The following is a 16,958-nucleotide window of genomic DNA, read 5'->3' on the forward strand; positions in this document are numbered from 1 at the left end:
AAAAGTATATAATTTTTCTTAAGGTCAAAGACATCGGTTTTGAACCGTTGTCTAAAGTATATAATTTATGTTAAAATCAAAGACATCAGTACAAAACCGTTGTTTATTTGATTTAACATCAGTTTGGAATTGCTTTGCCTGATGTTATTGAGTTGTATATACATCAGTTTTGGGTACAAAAGAACACAATATGCCTGTTATTTTTGATTAGCATAGACATCGGTTTTTACATTTTCAGTGATGTGTATTATTCACATATTCAACTAGCCAAAAATTACCAATCGCAAACCAATCACAAACCAAACCAATCACAAACCAAAACTATCAAAACTGAAATTGACTAATCGCAAACCAAAACTAAAATACTAATTGCTTTTTAGCTATATATCAAGCACCAAACAAGCACGGAAATGCAACAAAAGTTATATAATAACTTGCAAATCATCCAACAAAAGTTATAACAATCATTTAAACAAGTCAGACCGAATATCCACAATTCATGATCTGCCATAACTAGCCTAATTACGCAAGTCATTTCCAGCAAAGCGTGGTACTAGCGTGGTAGCAGACTACTTAAGCAGATTACAAGACCAACCAAACGAACGAACGACCAACTAGATGACAGTGTACTGATCAAACTAAATATTGTTCCCTGGTAACATGAAAACTAAATAAACTCTTGGACATATTGAAGAGTCTCAAATCACACTTCATCAAGTTCCTCCCTTGTATAGCACTTTCGAGTCTTAGCTGCCCACTGTGAAATTTACAGAGTGCAAAAATAGCGAATTAACATACTATACTATAAATATAAATATGCCCTGATAATGTACATTTATTCTATGTGTTTGCAGATTGCGCTAAATGTACATTTATTACCTTGGTAATGAATTTTATTTCTTTATCTTCGAATATGTCTTTCATGTAACGCATGACAACGTACCCACACTCGTATCCACCCGGTTGTTTCGGGGATCCCTAATCCAACAAAAAATTAACAATCAATCAATCCCAAAAAAGAAAGAATTTACAAAAAACCATACTATAGTCAAATGTGCACAAGTGAATACTTACGCTAAGGTTCTTAATCTTGGGGTTTTTGTTTACCAATCCTTTCTGAGCATTATAAGATCTCACCGCTCTGTACAGAGTAAACATGCAGTATACATAAATAAAAAATTCTATAAAAAAATAAACATCAAACATATATAAAAAAAGTTCAATTAACACTACCGCGTTAATGCTGCTTCCAATTTTGGAAAATTTGTCGGATGGGCCAAGGGGTTGAGAATGAAGATTTCCGATTCCCAAATCATAATCAAAATCCAGTGATAACTGTTTAATATTAAATAAATCAACAAGAAATTATAAAATATAGAGACAGTTTATAATTTTTTATAATTTTGCAAACGCTAAAACTTACTTCTCATTATGAGGCATGAGAATATGCGAGAATCTCCTGTATTCATCCGTTCGACAATATAAGCTTCAAAATCCTCATTGAGCTTAAAAGTGGCCGTTGGATCAACAAATGCATACATGTCGGATAGTTTTCTCTTACGAACCTCGGTATACAAATACCTAAATATAAAAATAAAACATTCTCCATAATTTGTTCTCACAAAAAAATAAAATAAAACAATTTTAATGAATTGAAAAGGAAAAATAAAAAGGAAAAAATACATACGCCATATATGTGGATATTATGCCCTGACCAATCATTTTAAACTCCAACAAGGCCATAACATTCTCGTGCAATAAAAAAATGACTTTTTCGACTCCAAACACCTCAGCACCACACGGTATTTGTATCGAGTCTCCACTTTCTTTCAATATGACCATGGCATGTCTGTACAACAACATAAACCTTCGAGGAACATTGTCAGTAGATTTCACACTCTTCATCTCAACCGATAGTTTCTGATACGCATTGACAATCTTTGTTTTCCTTGGCTTCACTTCCTTCTTTTTCTACAAACAAATAAACAAATAAACAATTATTCCATAAACCTTAACAGTTTTTAGAAAATGCATTTATAATTCTCTGATTTTTAAGAAAATACCTCATCAGTGGGGGGACTGAAGATGATCAAATTTTTAGGCCATGCTACAAGGGAGCCAACCACTTGGTGGACTGTCTCTATTTCACCAGCTATTGGTACCGGAACTAAGGCGTCTTCCTTGATGGTTCCGTCTACCTGGACACGAGCATATCCGGGCTCAAGAGGCACTCCATGTACTAACGTAGACATTCCATCCTCGGAGAATACCATACCAAAAGCTACCTTATTTTCAATTACATCCACTGCTAGCTCGCACTTTCGCGGATCCTAAATTACATTTATAAGCATTGTCAAATAATAATTCTGGAAACAATTGCAAAAATATTGAGAGATATACGTACAATACTTTTTTACCTTTTTCCCATGCGGAGGGTCAAAATGATTAATGTCCACACAGTCATCACCATTACCATTATTGTTTTCAACCATCAATTCACGTACAGCAGTAAGACCACACTTTTGCTTCATTTCAGAAAATCAAAGACACATTATCCAGGGTTTAGCAAAAGTATAATTTTAAACATGTCCCAAAAGCATACTTCTATCTCTCACAATAATACAAATATCGAAATTAATTAAAAATACATCGACATCCAAATTCAAAATATAATCATTTTTTAATCTAAATTCCCTCGACATCCTCTCGTTGATTTCCAAGACTAGGCTCATCTGCTTCATCATCTACATCTACTGGGACATCTACTTAGGGATTTGAGAGCATAATGGAGGATTTTCCAGTGTTGTGTCCCCTAAACCGTCGTCATTATACGCCTCATAGTAATCTCGATTCGTGGAAGTTAATACAACTGACCAGGTAATATCGACTGGATCGTCGACATAGAAAACTTGCTTGACCTGGTCAACCGATACGTACTTATCATTTTTGTGACCTTGTTGACTAAGGTCCACAAGTGTGAAGCCAAGATCGTCGAGCTTGACACCTCTATCGCTATCTGCCCATTTGCACAAGAACAGCGGAGCCTTAAATGCACGGTAATCCAACTCCCAAATTTCTTCAATAACGCCATAAAATGTCATATCGCTCTCCACGGGATTTACATCCTTGGCACTACTCACTTGGACAGTCTTAGCAACTAAAGACACGCCGCTGTTTTGGACCACCCGCGCCTTATATCGGTCTTTTGTGAAATATCGAACCCCATCAATGAGAAAGCCTTCATAAGTCAATACGGAAAAAGACGGTTTGCCTGCAAGCCATCTTATCGTTTCAGGAACATCTTCTCCATTCCTTATCATTTCACTGACCTTTTTTTCAAACCAACTAGAAAATAACCGATTGTCCTCTCCGATTAGCCATTGCACGGTTTTTTTCCCTCGATAGGTTTCTTCTAATAATTCCTTGTGCATCCTAGAAATAAAAGTATTGATAAGAAAATACCATAAATACTCGCTAAAAGAAGATTGAGACAAGGGTTAATTAATTTAACTTACGTGATGTATGGATACACTTCCGAGTTGTTTTGAAGAACATGTAGGTGTGCCTCATCTCGCTCTTTTTCTTCGACTGACTTTATTATTGCAGGAGATAATGTACCATCAAGTTTGGCTTTGTCCTTCGGAAAACCTGTAGTTGTGCAACTCTGCCGAACAAACTCGCTGCAAAATTCTACAGATTCTTCTCCGAGATAGCTTTCAGCTATACAACCTTCCGGATATAAACGGTTTCGCACATAACTTTTCAGCACCTTATTGAACCGTTCAAATGGATACATCCATCTGTAAAAAACCGGACCACACAAACGCAATTCTCTAACCAAGTGAACCGTAAGATGTATCATTACATCGAAAAAAGAGGGAGGGAATATTTTCTCCAGCTCGTACAAGGTTAATATTATATCTGACTGTAATTTATCCAATTTTGATACCTCGACAACTTTAGTGCACAAAGAATTGAAAAAGAAACACAGCCTAATGATGCTAACCCAAACATTTTTTGGGAGAATTCCACGAATTGCAACTGGAAGCAGCTGTTGAAGTAGTATGTGACAGTCATGAGACTTCAGCCCAAATAACTTCATATCAGGTATCGAGACACAATTTTTTATATTTGATGAATGTCCATAGGGAAGTTTCATTGATGACAATGACTTTAACAGTTTTCTTTTTTCTTCCTTTGAAAGAGTATAAACAGCAGGGGGCAGGTACGTTCTCCGTGCTCCTACTTTTTGTGGAGCCAAATTTGTCCTAATGCCCATTTCAACCATATCAAGTCGGGAGGCCTCGCTGTCTTTAGTTTTAAATTTCATATTTAGGAGTGTCTCAATAAGATTATCGCACACATTCTTCTCGACGTGCATAATATCGAGACAGTGACGAACATGATGAAACTTCCAATATTCTAACTCAAAGAAAACTGACTTTTTCTTCCATAGACAGTCGATCTTTTTGGACTTCTTTACTACATTCCCGAAAGCAAATTTAATCTGCTCTTGCTGCCTTAACACCTCTTCTCCAGAAAGGATTTGACGAGCTTTTCCTAACTCTTGCTCACCATTAAAAGCCGTCTTTTTCCTCCTATTAGGATGATTCCTAGGTAAATATCGACGATGGCCTTGAAAACACATTTTATTGGTATAAGGTAAATACTTGGCTACGGTACTGTCGCCACAAACTGGACAACACATATAACCCTTGTTGACACAACCGGACAAGTTCCAATAAGCGGGAAAATATTTTATTATCCACATTAATATTGCCCTCAAAGTGAAAGAAGATTTAGTATGAGCGTCGTACACATCCGGTTCACCTTCTTTCCAGATCTTTTTGAGATCATCAATAAGTGGTTGCAAAAAGACGTCAATGTTATTACCTGGCTCTTGCGGACCAGACACTAATATTGTTAACATCAAGAACTTTCTTTTCATGTACAACCACAGAGGAAGGTTATATGTTGTCAACATTACTGGCCATCAGCTATACCTATTGTTCATGCCATTATTATGGGGGTTTATACCATCCGCCGCCATGGCTAATCGAAGATTTCTCGGCTCAATACCGAATTCTGGCCATTTATAATCGACATTCCGCCATGAAGGAGAGTCGGCTGGATGATGCATCTGCCCATCTTGACTTCTTTGGTTAGCATGCCAAGTCAGAAGCTCAGCGGTAGAATTCAACTTAAACATCCATTTAAATCTTGGAATGATTGGAAAATACCACATAACTTTAGCCGGGACGTTAACTCTCACTTTACCATCCTTGCCTAACTTCTAGCGAGATATGTGGCACTTGGGACACTCGACAAAATCAGAATTTACACCTCTATATAGAATGCATTCGTTCGGACATGCATGGATCTTAATATATTCAAGACCTAAATCGGATAGGGTTTTCTTAGCTGTGTATGGATTACGTGGCAAGACGTGATCTCTAGAAAGTAAGGAGACAACGGAAGAAAGTAAATCCGTAAACGCACTATCACTAATACCAAATCTTGCTTTCCAGTTATGTAACTTGAGCATCGAACCTAATTTACTAGAATCGCTGCCTTCAAACAAAGGTTGCTCGGCATCGGCCAAAAACCTCTTAAACTCCTCTGAATCCTTATCACAATCATCACCCAAATTACCCCGGTTATTATATGCTACTTCACAGATATCACCTACCTGTGATGCAGCAAAATTTTCTTCAACGTTCTATTCAATATTTTCCGAACACGGAGGTGGCATTGTGCTACCAGCCGATGACCTACAGCTAGCTTTAGCTCCATGCCAAATCCCATCGATGTACCCTAAACTAAAACCCTTTTCATATAGATGCCCCTAATGATTTTTACCGATAATTTCTTAAAATTGCAGCAACGTGCGCATGGACAGGGTATCATCTTAGGATCCTTACAGTTTTCTTCATCAAATATCAAAATCTTTTTAACCCCAATTTCATAGTCTAATGAATCCCTATCTGTAGATATCCATGACTTATCCATATAACCTACCTGATCATAATTTCAAATATTAAATAAAAATTCATAATTTACTAACACCTAATCATTTTCTTGAGTATATAATAACTACGCATAGTTTTATTCGGATAATGGCAGTTATTAAATTATCGTGGTTACCCATTTAACAAATTATGATAAACCTATCATACCATATACAATTACATTGCATTTCACTAATTTTATACCTTTTTTAACGAATACCTAAATTACAATTACGATAGTTCTCCTCAAAATCATTAACATCTCTTCTGTATTTCACTAATTTTATACCTTTTTTAACAAATATCTAATTAAGCTTGTGAACTTATTCTTAAGCTCATACACAGTACAACTGCCTTCCATAAATTGCACAGTTTATATAAATAAAAAAATTGTAAAGCCCCTTATCAGCACAAACAGACAATCAAAACAGAAAGAGGATTAATAAAATACATACACATTTTAAAACATACAATCAAAAAAGAAAGAGGATTACAATCATTTTAAATAACATTAGCACAAATATATCAACAAAGCCCCATTTCACACAAGTAAAAATAATGCATACACATCAATTCACAAAGATACACAAAGTCAGTAATAATCTGACTATAAGACACACACACCAATTAAAAGTCCCAAAAAATCAAATTTAATTGAAAATACACTTATAAATTAAGGTTCGATTTCGATGAAACAGAGCTCGATTTGTGTAAAACTTGCTTGATTCGGGTTGTATGGACACTTCTAAGGGCTGCATGTCAACCTTCTTGCTCGATCTGTAATTAGAGGGTTTAACTTTGTTTTAGGGCTTGTAACGGGTAGAGGTGAAAGAGAGGGGAGAGTGATAGTTGAGAGGTGAGAGACAGAGATGGAGAGAGAGAGAGAGAGAGAGAAGTCGGGGATGGAGAGTGTACCGAGAGAGAGAGGTCGGGGAGGGAGAGCAGTGAGAGAGAAGGGGGGAAATGAATTTTGTTTAAGTAAAAATTTCCCCCATGTTTTTTAGTTGTAAAGGGGGAACAATTTGTTCCGTGTTTTTTCTTTAATTTTTTAAAAAGCAGTTATATAAAACGGTCGGCCATGAAACTGATGTGAATAATGTTGTTTCACATCGGTTTGAGAGCAACTGATGTCAAAAATTGTTTTTTACATTAGTTTTTTTGTAACTGATGTAAAAAGTGTGATGTCTATTCCAGTTTTTCACGTAGTGATAATATCATCTACATAAATTGTCACGCCCCCAACTTAAACAGCAAATTAAATATAACTATTACAACATTTTTAAAAGAAGAATACACAACCAACTCCAAGATCTTACAGTTTAGGGTTTGGAACAGCCCAACACTACCAACTATTACATCTGATTTTAAATACCGAGTCCTCACACAAACTATTATTACTTATTCTACCTGAGCTCGAACATAAGCATCAACATCACAGGTCTTACGGGCAGTCTGCTTGAATCTAACCATAGCTGCTAGCTGTAATATCAGGGTAAAGCAAGAAGTGAGCCAAATGCTCAACAAGTGCTAACAGTACGATACAAAACATAAATCGAGATATAAATTAAAGAATGTCAATGGGAAGACATAATCTGAGATAACGAGAGATAAAACATTGGGTAATGGCATCATTTTTACTTGTATCAAAACAAATTTCAAAAATCATGTCTTAATCAAAATCATTTTAGGACGCTACGGATTACAGCCGGTGATCAGCCGCGAAGTAATCCCGAACCTCGCTGGGTTCTAAAACATTAATGGGAATCCCTAGGCAACTTTTAAGCCTAATATAAGTGTGGAAAGGACTCGCGTCTCAGTCCAGATCCACCATTCAAAGAAAACATTTATCCCCCTTTGGGACCGAAAACCCACATTTTATTCATTTCAAAAAAACAACTGATACCGAATTAAGACAAAATCTCTTTTTACAGTAAACATCTTTATCAAGGGATTATATATCAACTCGAAATACGGGAAATATGGTATTAAATCTCAGGGCCACGATTCACAAAACTATACTCTATTAAAGTAACTGAATGGTTTTCATATATCAAAGTTTGGACAAGGGAATTTAGTGAGGCTATTGGATATCATGAAGGGAAATGCCAAATTGGGCTTAAAGCAATGGTTTCCCATCAAGGTTCAAGTGCTGGATCTTCAAGGATGTAAGCTTCATGAATACTAAGGGTGTTAAGGTATGAAGAAATGATTTTTAGCTCAGGATATATCAGAATTGACAAACTTTAGGATAAGAAAAAGGGGTATCAATCAATTAGGGACAACTATGATAAATATCTGGCTTTCAGGTATCAAGGTAAGGTTCTATATGGGTTCAAGTATCAAGATGAGATATCAATACTTAGGAATCATCAGCATGTTAATCAAGAGAATCAACTAAGAGTGGTAACTACCCTTTCCTTTATCATGGCATTCAAATTAATTTAGTATACTATCATGAATAAGACTTTTGAACTACTTGCAATACGTACTCGAGGGTTCATGACATTTCTATATGATTCAAAGATAAACGTAAGATACACTTGATTTAATATATCAAATGACAGGGATAGTTGTAGCAATGTATGAATTATTAGCAGTAAATACAAAGGTCAAGTTGAATCACTTTCCTTGAGAAAGGCTGGTCTGGTCTGACTGGTAGGAGCAACTGGAGCTTCACTCGACCTTTATGGCAAGTTTTCCCTCGTCTCAAGATCCTACATAAATAATAATCCTGATTATAATATATTCTCACTAACTTAACCTATTTACAACCCGAAATTAAATACGGATGACACTTAGGCCTATATGCACCTAATTTTATATTCACTTTTAAATTACGAAAGTACACACATAGCCACATAATCACATATCATATATTAATACCAATAACACCATATATACCATAATGCAACACTAGGCTTGGATGATCTCGACTCACAACTTAAGTCACTTGGTCGCTAAACTAGACAAGGTCTTCTAATTTTGGCTTCCTAACTCGATGTGCCTTTCCTAAACTATCCAAAACCTATTAACCCTCACTTGTGCCTTTTTCTCTACTGACCTTATACTATCTTACAACTATGGTGGTCGACCTAATACTCACTTCTAAGTATTCTAAAACTATGTGATAAGTGAAAGTGCTCACTGGTGCAAATTTCAGAATGACAACTATGGTTTCTTGAGTGCATTAGACACTCTTAAACTACAAGTTTTCCTTCAAAACTTTTACACAAGAATCTCCTGACCTAAGGGCATCTCACAAACTTGATGTGGCTCAAGGGCCTGGCTTGGGCCTAAGCTAAAAGTCCAAGGTTCCCTTGTTTTTCTGGGCAGAAAATGCCCTGACTTGAATTAACTTGTGACACATGGTTCTAACTCATATCCTATGAACTATGGTTGGAAACACTTCTCTGACACTCCCTCTAACTAAGGCCCAACAGGGCCTAATGAGGGCCTACCCATGACATGGTCAAATCTCCCTATTTCTAAGTTGCAACAAAACTGTCCCCTACTGGACAGATTTTGTTATTCTACTTGTGCACCTAACCAAATGACATGCAAACCTCCAACCAACACCTAAAAACTTTTATATACTCCCAATACTAACTTCTGGTGGCTTGGGCCTCAAAGTGCACATTAATGACATGATCAAAACTCACTCTAAACCTCAGGGTTCTAAACTGATTTTCTGCAGAAACTATAACTCTCCTTTCTCCAAGGTTTTGACTTGATAAACTCAACTACCAACATCCCAATACTCAAACCAAGACTTAAACATGGTAATCTACTGAACTAACTCCCTTATTCTCAAAATAACCTTGGGTGAGATCATCCTTACCTAAGGTACAATTATGACAAAACAAAAGAAACTACACTTCACAAATCACAAATCTTCATGCTTTTGAAACAACAAGATATGCATTTTTATAAAAGATAACCATGAATTATTATCATGCAACAAGAAGCATAAATCAATATTAACACATTATTCCTACTGAAATTAAGGCTCACTAACAAAATCTTTCCAAATGATCAAAATCTTACAACATTCTAAGAGAAATCCACATGCATGCATGTCTTCGGGTTTTGTAAACCAAAACAACACATTTTCTACATATATTCTATCATAAAATTGACATGCAAGCCTAGCATAAGCTATACCTAGATGATCACTTAGCATGCAAAGAGTTTTATCAAATTTTCACCACAAAATTCAAGTCATTATCACATAAACATGCAAAAATTGATTTAAGCAACAAGAATAGTCTTAAGGACCATTCATTCGGCTCCCATATGGTCATGGCCAAATGAAATGGATGGGAATGGCCATTTAATCATCAAGAGTTTCCCTCTCAAGACTTGGCACTTCTCCATTCCTTGTAGTCCTCTCAAAAACAACCCTAAACTCACAAGAATCAAGGTTGTACTTTGAGTTTCAACTAGAACCTTAACATGCAACTTCAAAACTTAAACTTTCTATTCAAAACTCTTTGAAATATGAATGATCATGGTATGGGAAATAAAATTTACTTGTATAAAGAGTAGAAGCTTGGTTGAGGAATGAAGAAAAATGGGGAGGGGTGGTTCTCGGCTAAAAGCCGAGAGTGAGGGGGGAAAGGAGGGCCGAGAGGAGGGAGAAGGGAGGGAGGAGAGAGTGAGGTGTGGGTGGAGTATGAAAATGATCATGACACTTTGCTTGTTTTATGGTATTTGATTTGACAAAATTTGAGTGGAAAGGAGAATTGACAAGACTATCCCTCCACTTATACTTGGTTCATTTTGCATGCAAGGGTGAAGAAGGAAATTGGCTAGAAAAATAAGAGTTAGTGGGGTTGGAATTGTCCTCTTTGTCCTTGAAAAGAATGAGAAGGTGGTTTGCATGCAAGGGCTTTCTTGTAATTTGCTAAATATGACAACTAAAATTTATAATGATTTATTTTTATAAAATAAAATACAAGTTCAAAAATTATAAAATTTATACCATAAAATAACTTGGATTTTTAGAGACTTTATAAAATCATTTTCAAAATTTGTGAACAAAATACCTTTTAAAAGAAAATTTTTCCAAGGCTTAGAATATTCCTTATAAATCAAAAATAAAGAAATTAAATAAACTCTTGCTTTGAAAAATTCATATACTACATAAAGCAAATTTATAATGCAGAAATTTTCTCTCACACAAACGTACAATCATTGAATATATTTCATTTGGCTTTAATATTATATCAAATCCACAAATAATATTACACGAAAATACCGGTTGTAACATAAATTTGAACAAGTATAGTAGAGGCATTAACATTTCTAAAGAAAAGAGTTTTGTCAACAGTACCTCTAGTGAAGTGATTATCTAGAAGAAATTTTGACAAAGTCTCATACCAGGCTCTAGGTGCTTGCTTTAGTCCAGAGAGTGCTTTCAACATATAATACACATAGTCTGGAAAATTTGGATCTTCAAATCCTGGAGGTTGACTCACATAGACCTCTTCCTCCAATTCTCCATTCAGAAATGCACTCTTGACATCCATTTGATAGACTTTGAAATTTGCATGGGCTGCATAGGCTAGAAAAATTCTGATGGCTTCAAGTCTTGCAACAGGAGCAAATGTCTCATCAAAATCTATTCCCTCTTGTTGAGAGTAGCCCTTGGCAACCAATCTAGCTTTATTCCTTATGACAATGCCATTTTCATCCGTCTTGTTTCTGAATACCCACTTTGTGTCAATAGAACTTTTGTTCTTTGGCTTGGGTACCAGCTTCCATACTTTGTTCCTCTCAAATTGGTTTAGCTCCTCTTGCATAGCTACAACCCAATCTGAATCCAATAGAGCTTCTTCCACTCTCTTAGGTTCCTCCTGTGATAGAAAACTACTGTATAGACATTCATCTTGAGTAGCCCTTCTAGTTTGCACCTTAGATGTTGCATCACCAATGATTAGTTCAAAGGGATGATTCTTGGTCTATTTCCTTTGAGGTGGTAGATTAGCTCTAGATGAGGTGGCCTCAGTGTTGTCATGATGTGAGATTGAGTGTTGATTAGTTGAAACTCCACCTGAGTTGTTGGTCCTTTGCAAGGAACTGGGAGTTCTATCAACTGATGATGTAATTTGATTATCCGTTGATGAACTATGATCAACGGATGCTCCATTATGTACTTCAACGGATGATGCACTTTGTCTTTCAATAGATGCTACATTACTTCTGTCAATGGATGCTGAGTTATGACTTTCAACTGATGCAGCATTTTGTGCATTATCCAAAGGCAAATTTTGAATCCTTTTTGAAGTGTCTTCTCCATCATTCTCATCTTCACTATCATCACAATATATCTCAATGTTGTCAAATTTGAGTCCTACATGGTGTCCCTCATCTGTTAGTCCATCAATCTTTTTATCATCAAACAAATATGCACAGATTCCATAACAATGTTGGTTCTTAGATTGTAGACCCTATATGATTTTCCAGCAGAATAACCAACAAATATCCCTTCATCAGCCTTTGCATCAAACTTGCCTTTGTGATCAGGTTGGTTCCTTAGAATGTAACATTTACAACCAAAGACATGAAGGAAGTTTAAGGTTGGTTTTCTTCTCTTGAACAATTGATAGGGAGTCATGCCTTTTTCCAGATTAATTAGAGAAATATTCTGAGTGTTACATGCACAGTTAACAGCCTCAGCCCAAAAATATGTTGGGAGTTTTGACTCTTCAAGCATTGTTCTTGCAGCTTCAATTAATGATCTGTTCTTCCTTTCCACCACACCATTTTGTTGTGGAGTCCTTGGAGCTGAGAACTCATGCATGATCCCATTTTCTTCATAGAACAACCTCATGGTAGAATTCCTGAACTCAGTTCCATTGTCGCTCCTGATATTCCTTACTTTGAAATCTGGATGGTTGTTGACTTGCTTGATATGATTGATAATGATTTCACTAGCTTCATCCTTTGAACTAAGAAAATAGGTCCATGAAAACTTTGAGAAATCATCTATAATCACTAGGCAATATCTTTTCCTTGAAATTGACAATACATTGACTGGTCCAAAAAGATCCATGTGTAACAGTTATAATGGTTCATCAATTACTGATTCAAGCTTCTTACCGAATGATGCTATCTTTTGCTTTCCTTTCTGACAAGCATCACACAGTCCATCCCTTGAGAATTCCACTAGAGGCATTCCTCTAACTAAGTCCTTTTTGACTAGATCATTCATTGTCTTGAAATTCAAATGGGACAGCTTCTTGTGCCATAGCCAACTTTCATCTTGACTTGCTTTGCTGAAAAGACAAGTGATTGATTCTGCATCTGTAGAGTTAAAGTCAGCCAAGTACACATTCCCTTTTCTGACTCCAGTTAGAACCACTTTGTTGTCCTTCTTACTGGTAACAACACAGGCTTCAGAATTAAAGGAAACAGTATTCCCTCTGTCACATAGTTGACTGATGGTAAATAGATTGTGTTTGAGACCATCAACTAGTGCAACTTCATCAATGATGACATTTTCCTTTGAAATCAAGCCATATCCCATAGTGAACCCTTTGCTGTCATCTCCAAAGGTTATGCTAGGGCCAACTCTCTCCTTGAACTCTGTGAGCAGGGTGAAATCTCCTGTCATGTGCCTTGAACAACCACTGTCCAAGTACCATAGATTCCTTCTTTTTCCCTGCATATAACAAAATCAAATCAAGTTGATTTTGGTACCCAAGTTTCCTTGGGTCCAGCCTTGTTAGTCTTTTTCCTAGACTTCACACTTTCTGCACCTTTTGACTTAGGTAACTTTGAGTCAACCTTGGTCTCAGATGTAGTTGGTTGAAGTGTAGGGTCAGTCACAGAATCATTTAGCACATTTGGTTGAATTTGATAAGGCATAGATTGTGCAAACATGTTATTCCATATAGGCATGTTGTATGGCATTTGAGGCATACCAAATGCAGCAAAATAAGGATTATTAACATATGGCATATTTGCAAAATGTACATGTGGATTATGTTGAGACATAACAGGCATAGCATTCAGTAGTGACATAGACATGTTAGGCATGGAAGAAGATAAAGGCATGGGAGCATTCTTTACAGATTTGTAGTTAACAGATAGATGATTAACAATATTATAATGCACACAACTTTTTCTAGGAGCATACTTATCAGGTGTGTAGTTGTTGTGTTTGTTAATCCCTACCTTCCCATTTCTATTGGATTTTCTTTTAGTTTCCTTTTTATCCTCAACCAACTTAAGCCTATTCTTCAATTGATCTAAAGTCATGTGTCCTATATTCACCTTACTAGCATCTTTGGATGTGCTAGCTTCTTCTTTGACAAAGTTCTTGAAAGTTGAACCAAACTTCTTACTGAGATTTTTTAAATTATCCTTTTTAGAATCTTTTGCCTGTTTCAACTGATCAGCCTTCAACGGATGCTCCTTTTCTTCCTTCAACGGATGATTTTTATCATCCGTTGATTCCACATCCGCTGACAGTCCGTCAATCAATTCCATTTCCTTTTTTTTCTTCCAGGCATTCTCACAGAAGGATTCAATTCCTTGAACTTTGGCAATTTATGCACTAACATCCCTAGATGTTTTCCAGGCCTTGACTACCTCTTGCTCACGTTCTAGTTGTTTAAAAAGAATTTCTACTTTCTTAACAGACTCTTCTAGTTCACTCTCAACAGATAAGCATTTGATTTTAATCTTTTCAAGCTCAATTACCTTACCCTCTAACATATCATTCCTATCACTTAAAAATAGATTATTCTATTTAATTCTCATGTTCTCTTTAGTTAGTGATTTAAGGAAAACACGTAAATGATACAATTCAGTAGACATATCATTTATAGCTTCATTGCATTCATCTTTAGAAAGCTGAGAGAGCTCAGTAGTGATTACCTGGTTGCTTGATGAACTAGTTTCATTCTCATCAGAATTAGCCATCAGGGCTAAGTTGACATACTCCATATCATCATCTTCATTGGCTCCATCAGCTGCCTAGTCATTTTCCTGAGTCAGAAAAGCCCTTTCCTTTTGTTTGAGCAATTCGAAATATTTCTTTTTGTAATCCACTTGCTCAAACTTCTTCTTTTCAGAAGTTGGCTTTCTGTACTCACTTGCAAAGTGTCCACTTGTGCCACAGTTATAACACTTGAACTTAGACTTGTCCACCATGTTCTTGTTTGGCTTAGTGGCTCTAGTGTTTTTCTTGAATTTCATCTTTGCAAATCTTCTGGACAGAAAGGCCAGATGTTCATCAACATCATCAGAGTCATCTTGACTGGAATTGTCTTCAACCTCAGCTGCTTGCTCCTTTCCCTTGTTTGATTCTGATTCGCTTGTGCCAATTTTGAGACCTGGCATTGTCTTTTCTTCATTCATGGCTTCAATTCTCTCATTTTCAGCTACAAGTGCAACTGATCCAACTTTTCTCTTTCCCTTCTCCAACAGCTCATCTTGCTCCATCTCAAGTTCATAGGTCTTCAAAATTCCATATAATCTTTCAAGTGTGAAGTCCTTATAATCTTGAGAATTCCTTAGTGAAACAGTCATAGGCTTCCATTCCTTTGGTAGAGACCTTAGAAATTTTAAGTTGGAATCCTTGACTTGGTACACTCTTCCATACAGCTTCAATCCATTCAACAGTTTTTGAAATCTATTGAAAGTATCATTCAATGATTCTCCTTCTTCAGAATAAAAATATTCATATTGTTGAATGAGAAGCTGCATTTTTTTTCTCTAACTTGCTCAGTACCTTCACAGATAAGTTATACAGTATCCCAAATTTCCTTAGCAGAGAGGCTGTTAATGACATTATCAAACATATCTTTGTCTAGGCCATTAAACAGAATGTTCATGGCCTTTTTGTCCTTGTGAACCTCTTCAATATCTTCAGGAGTCCATTCTGCTCTTGGCTTGGGAATAGACTGTCCAATAACAATTGTGGCAGTAGCAGCTGTGGCCACTTTATGAGGGATGTGAGGACCATTCTCAATGCAGTTTATGTAGCTTTCATCTTGAGAGAGAAGATGTTGATGCATCTTCACTTTCCAGTGATGATAATTATCTTTTTCCAAGATTGGAATCTTCACTCCAATATCCTTCTTACTCATGATGTTAGTAGAATAGATATTTAAACTCTTTGTATGTTAAGAGCTTTCTCTGATACCAATTGTTATTCCCAAGGAACTAACAATGAGATTTACAGAAGGGGGTTGAATGTAAATCTCAAAACTTTTTCAAGTTTTGAGTAGTTTCAAAAGCTAAGTGTATGATGAATAGATGTGTGTGAATTGCTTTAAGCAAGTGCAGACAGATGTATATTCAAAACACAAATGTAAAGAACACAGAGGCTTTAAAAACTTTTCTGGTGGATTTGTTATTCCACCAGAGATGTGTATTTCAGAAAATCTGTGATACAAAGAATTGTTCACAGCCGCTTCCTAGTACAAACTAGATGATTTTCTCTCTAAGTTTTTCTAAACAGCTCTGGAAAATTCACACCTAATTACTAGCTGCAACTTGGTTTATATATCACCAAGTTTTTCAAGTGAAGACAAAGATAAAATACAATTATAAAATAGTTCTTCACATGTTTCTTCTTCATTTCTCTGTCCAATGCAATCTAAGTTAATCTGTGAATCTTTGAATACTTCCTTGTTTGCACCAGAATAGAAATGCTGCTTTTTCTTGATTCCTCCAAGAGGCTACCATATTCCAATTGTCTCTGTCAACCCATGTGCCTCTGTCAGCTTATGAATTGTCACTATCAACTGCTATGGAACTGAGCATCCATTGAAGCTTTCATCCGTTGGAAGCTTTATCCGTTGATGCTCTTATCCGTTGATGCTTTAGCAGTTGAAGCTTTATCTGTTGATGCACTCATTCGTTGATGGATGTTATCCATTTTAAACATCCGTTGAGGCTTTATTTCTCATCTGTTGAAGGTCTTTAATTTACCAGTTG

At 36.2% G+C, this 16,958-nt stretch overlaps 2 protein-coding genes across 2 annotated transcripts; both read right to left on the reverse strand.

Moving 5' to 3' along the window:
- Positions 1 to 703: 703 nt before the first annotated feature.
- On the reverse strand, positions 704 to 2,531 carry LOC141685999 (uncharacterized). Its single transcript, XM_074491065.1, has 7 exons — positions 2,418 to 2,531; positions 2,064 to 2,330; positions 1,688 to 1,971; positions 1,424 to 1,581; positions 1,075 to 1,181; positions 880 to 978; positions 704 to 757 (listed from the first exon to the last, which is right to left on the reverse strand). The coding sequence occupies exons 1-7, from the start codon at positions 2,529 to 2,531 to the stop codon at positions 704 to 706; spliced, it is 1,083 nt and encodes a 360-aa protein (XP_074347166.1).
- A 231-nt stretch (positions 2,532 to 2,762) lies between these two features.
- Positions 2,763 to 5,209, reverse strand: LOC141686000 (uncharacterized). Its single transcript, XM_074491066.1, has 3 exons — positions 5,038 to 5,209; positions 3,516 to 4,914; positions 2,763 to 3,432 (listed from the first exon to the last, which is right to left on the reverse strand). The coding sequence occupies exons 1-3, from the start codon at positions 5,207 to 5,209 to the stop codon at positions 2,763 to 2,765; spliced, it is 2,241 nt and encodes a 746-aa protein (XP_074347167.1).
- Positions 5,210 to 16,958: the final 11,749 nt, after the last annotated feature.

The sequence above is a fragment of the Apium graveolens genome, chromosome 9 (assembly GCF_009905375.1).
Source record: "Apium graveolens cultivar Ventura chromosome 9, ASM990537v1, whole genome shotgun sequence".
In the NCBI taxonomy this organism is placed as follows: Eukaryota; Viridiplantae; Streptophyta; class Magnoliopsida; order Apiales; family Apiaceae; genus Apium; species Apium graveolens.